This window comes from Cnephaeus nilssonii (assembly GCF_951640355.1).
Source record: "Cnephaeus nilssonii genome assembly, chromosome: 9".
In the NCBI taxonomy this organism is placed as follows: domain Eukaryota; kingdom Metazoa; phylum Chordata; class Mammalia; order Chiroptera; family Vespertilionidae; genus Cnephaeus; species Cnephaeus nilssonii.
In genome coordinates, this window is record NC_137080.1 from 95,311,813 (window position 1) to 95,325,853 (window position 14,041).

Here is a 14,041-nt window from a genome sequence, read left to right on the forward strand (position 1 = left end):
CCCCCAACTGTCCTTTCCTTCAGGCCTGGTACCCCCCAACTGCCCTCCCCTGTAGGCCTGGTCCCATCCAACTGCCCTCCCCTGCAGGCCTTGTCTCCCCACCAACTGTCCTTCCCTGGAGGCCTGGTTGACATCCGAGTGCGAAAGGTTAAAGAACTATCACTAGTGTAGAAAAAGCTAAGTGGATCTCTTCTGTCACCAGGAAGTGAAAGCTCACTTAAAAGGAGAAGATCATATTTTATATCCTTGAAGACACAAGCTTGGTGATGTTAGAGAAGACTTAGCTGCATTAAGGCAAAGGAACCTCAACAGTGGGAAGGACATGGTCAGTGAAGAAAACAAGCAATGTTGTCAACTCTTCTCCATGAAGGCTGCAGATGTTTCTTTATGTCTATTTGACTAGTTTTATTTTTTACTCTGAAAACATAAACTGCAATATTAATTCCTTTCTCATTCACATATTCCCAGAGGACAAAAGTCTGGACTTGCTGACCAGTGAGAACTTGTCTATACATATAAAAGCCTAAGCAGCCGAAGGACCAAACAATGGGTCTACCGGTCACTATGATGTGCACTGACCACTTAGGACAGACGCTCAATGCAGGAGCTGCCCCCTGGTGGTCAGTGTACTCCCACAGCGGGAGCACCACTCAGCTGACTGATGGGTGCCAGACGCCAGGCTCATGGCTGGCAAGCACAGCTGCAGCAGTGCGAGCTTCTCCTGCCTCCACGGCAGTGCTACCAAGCAGCAGTGGCAGCAGGTGCAGCTGGGCCAGGAGGAGTGGGAGCAGTGCCTGGCCCAGGCTCAGGCTCCTCCCTGGCCCCCTGCTGCTTCACACACTACTACATCCCTTGGGGGATGTTGGACTGCCGGTTTCATGCCTGCAGGTATCCAGTTGAAAACAGCAGTCCAACATCTCCTGAGGGGTCCTGGATTGAGAGAGGGCACCAGCTAGGCTGAGGGATACCACCTGTGCATGAATCCGTGCACTAGGCCTCTAGTTAGCAAATAAAAGGCTCGCCTCAAGAAGGCTTGGTCTCCCACTGGAAAGGTTTTACCATCCTCTCTACCTTATGGAAGACTCCAGGTTTACAAGTCGATGGTCACGGAGGCAAGGACAAGCTGAGCTATTAACTTTCAAAAGATTTGAACGATTTCTGTGTATTTCCAACAACAGCAACATGTACTGAGAATTCACTCAACTGTTGACCCTTCCCTTTAGACACCACCCCTCCTCCACATTTGATAACACAAACAATAAGAATATAAAATTTCTCTGTAAATGTAGTTTTTAAAATATTTTAAAATAAATATTTATTATTGAAAATATTACATATGTACTTTTTTCCCCCCATTGCCCTCTCCCAACTCTATCCCTCCTAAGCCTTCACCACCCACTGTCTGTGTCTAGGGGTTATGCATATACGCACATGAGTTCATTGGTTGATCTCGTCTCTCCTCCAACCTCCCCTGCCTTCCATCTGAGGTCTGACAGTCTGTTTGATGTTTCTATGTCTCTGGGTCTATTTTTGTTCATCAGTTTATGTTGTCCATTAGATTCCACATATGAGTGAGATCAAATGATATTTATCTTTCTCTGACTGGCTTATTTTGCTTAGCATAATGCTCTCTAGGTCTGACCATGCTCTTGCAAATGGTAAGAGTTCTTTCTTTTTACAGCAGCGTAGTATTCCATTGTATAGTATTTATTTCAACACACACTGAGCAATGGAACAGAAGAGATACCATGCATTTGTTTGCAGTTTTCTGTGACAAATGGTTGCTGCTCATAAAGAGACTACATTGCCCCAAAGGTAACATTGAAGGAAATTCTCCCAACCATTTTCCAGTTGCCCAATTCCTCTTTCTGCCTCCCCCTCTTTGAAAGGGGCTGAAATGTTAACCTACTGAAAACAGGCTACTCTCCATACAGCGGCAGCTTTCTCATCCACAAGAGCTCTGAGTGGGGGCAGGTCAGGGATACCTAAGGGACTGACACTTCATTTCTTACCGAGGTAACAGAGTTAGCTTCTTGGGGGACACCCATATCAGAACTCCTTGAGTGAGTCACAGAGGTCTTTGGAGAAGAATCAGGACAATTTTCAGTGTGATCTGAAGCTAAGCAGATGGCCACAGATGTGCCAGGACCCTGAAGGCTAAAATAAGGATGGAGGATCCCTCAGAATTTGATTCTAGTGAAGGAATAGATGTGAGATCCATCAACCATGTTATAAAAGGACACATCCCCAGCATCCCAGTCCAGGAACACTCCTATCCTGTGGGGGCGCTGCCTCACCGACAGAGACTCCGGCTGGGAAGTGAGAACCCTGATTTCCCCTTCCTTGTATGCCACCACCTAGAAATTCTTTTCTGGACTTTCTACAAACCACCCCTCTCTCTTCACTGTATCAGAGCAGACACCCAGCACCCATCTGGTTCCAGGTCCACCTTCTGTTCCCACATTTACTTCTGCCTCCCAGTAATGTCTCCCTGTGGTAAAGCAACTCTGGCCCAAATCACAGAAGGTGTCCTCTTGCTCCTGCTGTGTGGGGCCATCATTGTTCTGAGAAACATTTTCTATTGAAGAAACATGTGTTCTACTCTCGGATAAGATGAGTTTGGTATGAGCTGTGTCTGGATCCAGAGTAACAGCCACTGCAGGTATGAAAAAAAAAGTCATTCCACAATCAAGACTGGTTGGTTTTAGGAAAGATTCAAATACAGGAAAAGGGGCGTGTCGGAAAAGAAGAGGGAGAGCAATGGAAGAGTGGGTAAACCATTATGTTCTATCCATATCTATTCATAGGAGACGCTTGGTGTGTAGATCACAGAAGGTCAGGGTTGACAGGACACCTGTTCCCCACAGGCAGACGCTGTTTAGGGAAGAGGGCTGAAACCCAGGATTGGGTATTGCAGGGTGGGGTCTCTCCAATTTCCTTCAAATGCTGGCTGTTTGCTCTTAATAATTATGTCCTGCCATATTTCAGTCACACTGTACCTATTTGCATTTAAGCTTCTTTGGCATCCTTTTTCGGTGGGCTTATGTAACAACACAATTATCCTTCTCACACACACTTATTATACTTCTAATGGTTGAAATCCCAGGATCTTTAATCTGAAAGCCCCAAATCGTGACAATCACTCCATCTTTAGGAGCTTGGAAGTTGGCGAAACTACTTTGCTTCTCTCAGCCTCACTTTGCCCTCACGACAATGAACGTAATTCTGATTCCTCAGCATAGGACTATGGTGAGCAAGAAACAAGATAATGTGTAGAGTTTAATACTGTCTTGCCCATGATGAGCACTTGGTAAATGTTAGCTTCCAGTAGTTGTAGCAACACTAATACTGGACATTAAGAGTAGCAGTAGCACTAGTACTAGTAGTAAGAACCTGCTTCTTGTCAAACCCAACATTTTCAATAATTAAAGTTTTTCTAAGAATTTTGAAGGATATTATGTATTTGGAGGATTATGTTAACTAGAAAATGGGTGTGGATGTGGGTTTATACAGAGTAAAGCAGCATGCACTAGACCAGTGGTCAGAAAACTGTGGCTCACAAGCCACATGCAGCTCGCAAGCCGCGGTTTGCCACTCTGTTGACTAATGAGTTTGCTGACTACTGCACTAGACATTGACAATCAACTCTAACTCTGGAAAGACTCTGAGGCCAGGGCCATTGTGCTCTTGCACTGAGTGGCAACAAGCTGTGCTCTGTCTCAGGATGGTTACATAGCAGACTTCCTTCCGGCTCAACTACTCTTTCAATGTTGTTCACATGAGTAAATCTGTCACTGACATCATTTCTTCATGGCAGTTTCTTTAATCCTCCATTCCTTCCCCTCAGAGCAATTGCTTTTTCCTTCATAACATTCATCACAATTTGTATGTGCAGGTTCCTATGGAGTCAGAGACCAGCCCCGTTGTATTTATTTGACACTGAATAAATAGTTGTATAGATTTAGCTGAACGAATGGTATCAGAATAGTAAGAAATCTGTTAATGTTTCAGCACGAAACTGAGACTGAAGTGAAAGCCATGAAATGCCTAACAAGGAGGTATTATTGGCTGTTTATATAAATGCAAGAGTTTGTGGTTTGTATAAAAGAGATTATGTAGGACAAAAGAATAGGACCACTCACCTGCTTTGAAATGTTCCTTTCTCCAGTCTAAAGAGGAAAAAAATCATGTTAAAATACGGCAAGAATGTGTCCTCTGAACTAGTGGGATGCTTATTCACTTAGCTGCTATATTTTTCTGGAGTCTCAGTTTCAAAATAAAATCTCCAGAAGATGGAACCTTTCTAAAAATTCCCTGGAAATGGCTCATGAAATCCTGGGGCACCTGAAGCCCCAAGACAACATCAGTTACTCACCAGCATATAACCCAGCTTTTCTCCAGTCTGAAATAAAACGAAGAAGTTAGATATTCCCATTCAACAGACATGTGCTTCAGACTGAAATTGCTGCAACCACACGAAATCTGAAGGTTTATGATAGTGCTATATTTCTGTGTTCATCATCTCAATACAAATTATGGGATATTTGTCTTCTTTTATATTTCCTGTGCTATCTCTTCACACTTTCCACATCCACCAACACATCTGTGATAAAATATGAGGGTCTGGTTCTTTTGGGAGAAGAAGCGGGTGGGCTATAATTGTAAAACTGTTGTAAATCCTGAAATTCCATTGCTGCCTTGACATCTTTGAGCCTCACAGGAATCCAAATGCCCAACTGTGAGTGCCCCTGGTCTCACTAGATATGCTCTCTATCCAGCAGGAAGAGCTCCCACCCAGCTAACTCCCCTACCAGCCAAAGCAGCTGACCCCCACCTGTCCTCAGCCCAATAGTGGGCTTCACCTCCCTGTCAGCTGGCAAAATTATTCAAACATGCCAATCACATACTTCTGTAGAAAACAGGAGTACCTCATCCTCCTGTTATTATGAACCTACCTCCCACAGCCCTGCTGGTTGACTCTGCTCCCAAGTGCTACCTCCATGTGTCCTGTATGGTGTGTGGTGCCCTCCCCCAGGATGTGAGTATATGTGATCGACAAACCGCTGTCCATCTCATCTGCCCAGTGTTGGATGACCCCCTTATTCTTTTTTGGGTGGAGTATTCCTCTTCACCAACAAGGTCAATAGGAGGAGGTGAGAACAGAGGGGCAGATGAGATGGTTGATCCAACAACATCAGTCTAACTCACCTTGATTATATAATTCCTGAAAAGCATAACAGTCTGTGAGATGCCAAGTGTACAGAATACAGTAATGACTAGAAAATAAAAAAATAAAAAGAACTTACCAAGCTCTTTCTTGAAAGATTCTAAAAAGGCAAGAAAATAACAAATCAGATTTTACAGAAAAATAGTCCAACGTTTACTTTCTAGACTGTTACTGAGCCCAGATCCTAAATGCTGCTTCCATATACTTAGATCAGGAAATTTGCCTTAATTGGGAATTACTGTGAACATTTATTCTTTTTTTTCCAGGTTTCAATGGTTTTTTTATGTTAACACCTTTAACTCATAACAACCCGCGTATCACAGGCACGCCAAATGAACATTTATTCTTGACTCCATGTTTATACTAGTGAGTTTCCTCTCTCCATTGGGTTCTATTATCATATTTTTCTCATGGAGGTCCTGGGCTCCATGTCTTCTTGAAGGTCATGGGGCTCTAACTAAGTCTTACACATGTCTCTGTGTCACAACAGATGCCATCCATATACACAGCCATGCTAACAAACTCATAAATTTACAGCTGTCCCCAAGTCTCCTTCAGTTTTACCTTTGGCTTGGCTTTATTTTTGTTTTTTCTCCTTGGCTTCCTGTACTCTCTTCCTTTCCTGTTGCTCTTTCCAGGTCAAAAATACAATAACACTGATGAAAATCCCAAGTACGAGGAAAGTCACTATGAATGCTACTTTCCAAGGAGAGGTCCTAGGGAAGAAGGGGTCTGATACAGGGCCCCCAAAACCTGATCCAAAACGTACACTGAGTAAGCCTATCCCACCCCAGTTCCCAAACATCTCCTCCCTACTCCTGTCCTGTCCCTAAAATGAGCAGTGCTGACCTGCGATAAAAATGTTTTCCACCTGCTCTTGTCTGAAGAAGGGGTTCTTCATGATGCAGGACACCTCTCTCTTTGAGCTGTCTCTCACAACGAGGGATACCTCAATTTGAAACAACCCATCATTGTCTTGGATCCTGTCCTCAGAGAGAGAAGGTATCTTCTCTCCCGTCACATCTTTCCATTGTACCTCAGGCTGGGGGAACCATCTCTTGCCTGTGCACATCAGTCTTATTCCTTCATCTTCTGGACCCACCATGAAAATATGAGGACCAGAGCCCAGGCCTGGAGAGGAAAGTCATTCATCTGAGACCTGGATACGTTTTGTCCAGAGGTCCCTAGCATTACACAGTAACACCTGTGTGGGAAGGTGGACAAAGTACCATAGTTCTTGGTGGAAGGACAAGGCATCTTACCTTCTCCCATGAGATAAATGGGTATATGTAGTTCAAATTCACAAGAGACTTGAAGTTGATACTGGGACTTACCCTGTCACATACCCAGAGATATCTGCAATTGAAGTTGATACTGGGACTTATACCTGTCACATACCCAGAGATATCTGCAATTGGTCATAGAAGGATTATAGAAGGAGCACAGTAAAATTTGCCAATGTTGAATTCTTTCAGAAAACAACAATATATCTATATCTATATCTATATCTATATCTATATCTATATCTATATCTATATCTATATTCCATCTATTCTACTAGGGGCCTGGTACATGGATTCGTGTGCATTGAAAGGAAATTAATTAGAAGAAAGCTTTGTAAGATAATTACATTATTGCAAAAAATTACATGTCAAAATAGTATATATAATACATACAAAATATTTTAATATCGCTATTCACCCTTTCTCTATAATAGAAGTGCACGAACCAACATTTATTTTTAAATTTCCAGTGCATGTCATCTGCACTGGCCAGTCGATCGGATGGTCGGTCACTTAGCCTTTTATATATATAGACTAGAGGCCCAGTCATGCACTGGAGGCGGGGGTCCCTCAGCCCAGCCTGCACCTTCTTACAGTATGGGAGCCCTCAGGGACAGGAGGCGACCCGGCAAACAGGGGAAGGTGACGCCCCATCACACCTCTGCTGCTGCCACTGCCAGCAGCACACGCCTTGGCTGGCCCTGGTTACCTGAGCCTCAGGCGGCCCTGGGCAGCTGGGCAGCCACCATCTAAGGTTTGACTGCACCTTGGGCCAGCCCTGGGCGGCTCAGCAGCTGCCATCCGAGGCTTGCCTGTGCCTTGGGCCGGCCCCGGGTGGCTGGGGGGCTGAGGGGACTGGGGGACTCTGGAAGCAGGCACACAGAGCGGCCAGGCCCGCCTGGGGGTGGGCCCAGAGTTGCCACATGCCTGCCGCCCCAGAGGGGCTGAGGGGACTGGGCACCCTCATCTTGTGGCTATGGGTGCCTCCATCTTTGAGGGCGGGGCAGTCAATTAGCATATTCCCTCCTTATTGGCTATGGGCGGCGCCATCATTGTGATGGTGTGAGGGTCAATTAGCATATTCCCTCTTTATTAGATAGGATATCTCCATCTATCTATCTCTATCTCTATATTCATATCTATATCTATATCTGTATCTATCACCTATATCTATCCCATTTATTGGAGTCTCAAGAAAACTAACTTTTTGTGCTTAAATTGAGACTTCTTATAGTCACTTCCTTAAACAATCTCTTTCTTTTTCCAGATTTTCTTTCTTGTTCTGAGTAGGGATTATATACAAGATGAAGGTAGCCAGGTGAATTGAGTCCATTAAGGAGTCAAGATGTATTTTATTTTTTACTCTCATCCATTTCTTTTCCCTTTACCAACTCTCCTCTTCAACTCAGCACAGGCTGGGTTAATTTGTGGGTCCATGTCCCCAGCACCTGTATCAAAACATCACATTACCAGAATGCTAGAAGAATCCAATGTCTCTTTGAGAATGACTGTCTTAACTTCTAAAACTATATATTATTTTGTATTTTTATGAATCCTCTTATGTCTGCCTCAGTCCTCCTTCAATTCCTTAGATGTAGAAAATATATTAGGAACCTCAGCTATATTCTCTCTCTCTCTCTCTCTCTCTCTCTCTCTCTCTCTCTTCTGAAAATTATGATATAGCTAGCATTTGTTACTACCAGACCCTGGCCTACCTGGGAGGGACACACTTCTAGAAAACAGAAATCAATCTGCAAGACAATCCTTAGAACTGTCTGAGGGGGCTTCTAAATCTCTTGGAGAAGGAAAATGAATGTACGCAGGTGAAACTGGTTCTAAGCAAAATGAAGCAGATCACAGCCTAGGGAGCAAGTACTAATAGACCAAACAACCTTGTGCCCCCTGGGAGAATGTAACCACTGAAGTGCCAAGTGAAATAAGCAAACAAAACCACACTGGTGTTGAGAAAGAAGCAGGAAGGGATGTCCATTTCTGAGCATAGACGCGGCTGTACTAGACAAAGGTCAACTAGATGGAAGATAGTATAAATGTACAATCAATTAATTGCTTCTGAACATTGGACTTGTCTTTATATATATAGGTCATTCAAAGAACTGATATGGGAAAGGAACTAAAAAATACTGTGACTCTGGAAATCTGAGAATTTTTGACCTTCTACTGGGAGGTCACAATGACATGGCTCAGAAGAATTTGTCACTCTTTCCTTCAAGACCTAATGGATTTGGCTTCTTCCCATTAAAGTTACAGATAAATAAAATAGATAAAATAAGCCCATAGATATCTTATCAGATATAATCAAATGAGAAGTATTAATTTAAGAGGTCTACTATTAAAAGAAGGAAAACATTATAATTTAAAAAAACATGTTTATCTTGGCAGAGAATACAAAGCTTTAGAAATGGGAACTCTAGGGTATTGTCAAAGAAATGGACAGATAAGTCATTATAACCATACAGAGAATTTAGAATTTACCCCAGTATCTATGAGAAGTTTATGGGAAACAATGTATTTGTTTCCTACATTACTCACTAATGTTATAGTGATGAGTGAATATGTCTAGAAAAAATATTTTGAGAATTCCATAAATATTTATGCTAAAACAATTTTGAAGGATTAATGATCTAAATGTAAAAAGGAAAACAATAAAAAGAGATAGAAGTGAATTACAACTACAACTGTATAGAAAAATCTCACAAACATAATGGTGAGCAAGAAAAGCCAGACATAAAAGAGTTTGTGTATGTGAAATTCAAAACAAGAAACAATGAAGAAATCTTAAACCCATGAAGCATGGGCACGCCTTCTTCTGTGGCCTCTGTGACACTTCCCAAGTAACTTCTCTTAGCTCTTGTCATGTTAGACTTGACGTGTAAGTCTGCTAATTTTCTTGCCTACTTTACTATGGTGCCCCTAAGGGAAGCCAGATTTAATTCATTTAGCTACTTCCCGAACTCAGGCGCAGCTAAAACCCACTTTGATGGAGTTTATATCTTCTATTTCAGCGGATCTCAAAGCAGAGCTGGATGAGTCTTGCTTCTTCTCCTGCCCTGGGAAACTTGCTCACCTTTCACACCTGTTCTGGGTTTCTCACTGAGGGCTGTTTCTTCCAGAAAGGCGAAAGAGATTCTACGCTGCAGGTAAGACACCCTGGGTTTCCCAGGCCACCTTGTGTCCTGATGCCCAATACTTCCTCAGCTTCTTCTCCTCAGAGGGAAAGACTAAAATTCAATAGTAACCAGTGGAAGAAAAATAAGGGGAAGGGAGAGGGATGTGAAGCCCCAGATGAATGTCTCACATGTTTTACCTCGGTTTGTTCTGTTTAGGTTGGAAGAAGGCCCTGCTATGTCCTGGTAAGTAACTCTTTGGCCTCAGATCTTGCCAAGTGCTTCTGGTATTCTGAGCACAATAAGCAGAGACAAATACACACCACACACACACGCACGCACACACACACTTACAAGTTGTGAAAATGCATTCAGTTTCGATCTGTAGTATTTTGTATTTGGAGGCTTAAGTAATCAATTGTTTTCCAAAACTAAGGATAGAAAAGAAATAGCTGCTAACTGGGGGGTTTTACAACATGCATAGGGTATAATTCAACATGAATTGTTAGCTCATCCGCCATGGAGAAGGAAGGCACAGAACTCAGAACAATTTTGATGAGATTTGGGAAGAATAAAAAGTACCCCATTATAGGAGCATTTCTATACTGAAATTAAAGTTTAAAAGGGAGATAATTTATTATATTTTAAATTTGCAAAAATATATTAACTATGATTTTACTTATTTTACCTATTTGAAACAAATAAAGTAAAGTTCAATATACAGGGATGAATTTATGTCTGAAAAGTTTGAAAATATCTCAATATCATTTATAAAATTTTTAAAAATATGTTTGTCTGGTGGTAGAAGGGATTGATTGTTGTTATACCTTCTATGTATTGTGTGGGTTTTAAGTAAGTGTGCGTGTGTGTGTGTGTGTGTGTGTGTGTGTGTAGTAGAGTTGGACCTTGAAAACATATCAGGTCATTCTTTGAGCGTATGTGTGTGCCATTTCACATGTCAGACATTGTGCTGCATGTTGGCGGCACGAGTCATCATCTCTGACCCTATGGGACTTAAATCCACTGGGAAAGGAAGCCAGCAACTGCACACAGTCCGAAAAGCGCTTTGATAGGCAGAGGTCAGAGGAGCCCCTCACAAGAATTAAAGTTAATTAAGCAGTTTCTATAGCATTTTCTGTTTTGAGATGCTTAAACATGTTCCAGTGAGTCTAGAGGAGACAGCAAGTACCAAGGATGAGGACAGGAATTTGAGCTCTAACTCTTAACAGTTTCAGCTGAGGAGTAGGGTCATTCTCTGTCTTGGCCGCAGTCTCCTTACCTCTAAGGCAAAGAGTTTGGAATGCATGATTTCAGTTATTTCTCGGGACCCCTGTATTCATAGATTCTCTATATCAGAGCTATACTTGTTCCAGGAGGGAAGTTCAGCGAGAGATCATAAACCTGCTGCTGTAGAGAATCATGGCCATGTCTTTATTTGCCTGTCCTCCTAAGACTCGATGATAATATCCAACCTTTAAATAACACCACAGGTCTTATTATAAGAGGAGTGGCCATGAGCAGAAGCAAATGCAGTGATCTGTCTCTGGAAAAAAACATTAAAACTGATTACAGGGGTCAAAATAACAGGGGTCAGTTTAAAGACCTTAGTCACAAGCTTAAGCTCACATTTGAGGAGGTCACAGGCAGAGAAAACCCCCAAAATAAAATAAAATGAAGGACATTTAACAGGTCTGGTCCTCACTGGGGAGGGCCATAGAGGTCTTAAGAGCATAGGCACCTGGAACACCGGACCCTCTGCAGGTGTCCCCTAACCTGGCTCAGGCTGGGGGAGCTTCTTCCCCCAGCATCCGGATGAACTAGGTGATGGTTCCTAACCTGAGACAGGGCACGGAAAGCTTATGTGTGTCCCGTAGTTTCTGGACTCTACCAGAGTGAGGGGCTTAGAGGAGGAAGCATCCGCCTCCTTCTCATTCCCTGGCTGTGTGTCCATCTTGATCTCTATTTGTATTGCTCTTTTTCAGACTGGAGGAAGGAACAGTTCGACCTTGGTGAGAGGTTCTTTATTTATCTTTTTGGCTCTCTTTTAACCACGCCCCCCTTTCCCTTCCTAACATCAATGCCTAGTTGAAGATGGAGGCAGCATTATTCTGGTAAAGAGAGGGAAGAACATGAGGTCAGTAAATGTTAGCCTGAACTGAAACTTGCTGCTGAAATTAGCTACTCTGGTTGTGCTTCTGCCTTTATCTGTTGGCCCAGCTTTCTCCTCTGTGGAATCCACTCGGTTCTGAAACAGAAATTCGTGCAGCCCCTTCGCGAGGAGACCCCTAACCAGTAAAAAGTGCTCAAAATGGCAAGAGTAACTCGGCTTCTCTCTTTAAAGAGGTCAGCCCTCATGGAGCCTGTTACTCATTAAGGACTGTAGGTCTGATTTGCAGAAAACACGGGAAGAGCATTATTCTCAAGCGAACACCGCAAGTCCCTGGCTCACTCTGACACTCCTCCAAAACACGGGCAGTGGCATGGATGAGATAAGACCAGATGAGTAGCATCGCACCCCAGGAGAGCACAGCTACCCCCCCTACTCCCACCCCCCCAACACACAGTCAGAGGAGCGGTCTTTCACCACGCGGCCCACGTTCGCTGGTTTATGGTCCCCGGTACAGCAGGTGTCTGAAATGTACAGTGTTGTCCTTCCCTTTATTTTCTTCCAACCCCTGTGACGCTAAATCTTAAAAGTTTTATCCAGAACAATTCTGACGCAGAGAGAACAGAGACCTTGAGAGCGGAAACACCGGACCCTCTCTTAGTAACAAGCAAGGAAACGGCAACCTCATCAGACTTACTATGGAAGGCTTCACTTCAGGGAGATGTTACTGGGAGGTGGACACTGAGGGCACTGATGAGTGGACCCTAGGCATTTTTGAGGAGCCCGCAGACAGCGGTGGATTACAATTCAGAGTCTTAGAGAAGAAGGGATGTGACTACAGGGCTCTCACCTGTTGTCTCCAAGCAATTTCTCTAGCAGAGCGTCTCCTGATAGAAAAGTGTCCACAAAAGATTGTGATTTTTTTGGATTGTGAGGACGGTGACATTTCTTTCTACAACATGACTGCTGGTACCCACATCTTTTCCTTCACCCAGCCCAGCTTCTCTGGGTCACTGTGTCCTTATTCAAACTGGAATCCGTAGAGCTTTCCCCATCTGCTCAATATTAAGTGACTTAGAGGGAAAACCCTATACCTTGAAGACAGTAGCCCATTCTCTGTAATGCTGCTAGGATTCCAGTCCTGAAGGGTGGCCCCAAGCCACTGATTTTGAAGCCTCTTGGCCTAAGGCCCTGTAAGTCTGCATAGCAGAGTGTCTGGCCATATCAAGCAGAGTTTCTTAAACAACCTCCAGAGAAGTATATATTTTTTTGCTTATTGCTATAAATGTTGTTTCTTGATTTATATATAATGTATCACAGACTGATGATTTTCTAAAATGAATTACTACAAAATGAAGTGAATAAAAAATAGACACACGATTACAAGTGGTAATTATTATTAGATTCAATATACCTAAAATTATTCTGTCAATTTGCTCTAAAAGTGTTATAATATACTCTCTGTCTGTATTTGTCTCAGAAACAACTGGTAAGAAAGTTTATATGGAGGCACTTGTCTGTGGCCCACATGTTGAGTAGCTTTGCTAACACAATATTCAAAGGAATAAAAATTTAGATAAACCTCTTCACATTTCTCAATACCAGTACTGCATAAAAATGACAGACTGTGTTTTCTAATGTTAAAGGAGAAAAGTGAAACTACAATTTTATAACAAGCTGATCTATATCTTAAATGCAAGAATAATTTGAGGAAAGAAAACTAAACATCAATCACAATCTAATCCTAACAAATGTGATGATGGCAACATGATGGAGCCTGGAGGCCAGAGTGAAGTCAGAGGCATTTATCTTGTTGAAGGAAAGAGAAATGACTTTGCCTAAGGTACTAATAAGGGAATGGCCACTTTATACTCTTGGGAATTCTCAGTGTGACCACCGGCAGAGATAAAAAAAAGTCACACTACCTATATGTGACCCAAATTGAGCTTCTGAAGAGAGAAACTACAATGTGTGAGATGAAAATTACATTGGATGGGATTAACAGCAGATAAGCCATTGCAAAAATAAATTATTAGTGAGCTTGAAGGTATAGAAACCATCCCAAATTTAAGACAGAGAGAAAAATTAATTTTTTAAAAAACTTATAGACACTGACAACAGTATGGTGATTACCAGAGGGAAACGGGGGTGTGGGGAGATAGAAGGGGGTAAAGGGGAGATAAAATGTGATGGAAGAAGACTTGGCTGTGGGTGGTGAACCCACAATAAAGCATACAGATGATGTGTTATGGAACTGTACCCGTGGAACCTACCTAATTTTATTAACAAATATTACCTT

General features: G+C 42.7%; 1 protein-coding gene across 1 annotated transcript in view; it reads left to right on the forward strand.

The window, feature by feature from the left end:
• Positions 1-12,811, forward strand: part of BTNL2 (butyrophilin like 2) — a gene marked incomplete at both ends in the record, with an annotated part of 28,182 nt that extends 15,371 nt beyond the window's left edge. The window contains 2 exon segments of the mRNA XM_079781656.1: positions 12,359-12,765; positions 12,768-12,811. Of these exon segments, the coding sequence (XP_079637782.1) occupies positions 12,359-12,765; positions 12,768-12,811 (451 nt within the window).
• Positions 12,812-14,041: the final 1,230 nt, after the last annotated feature.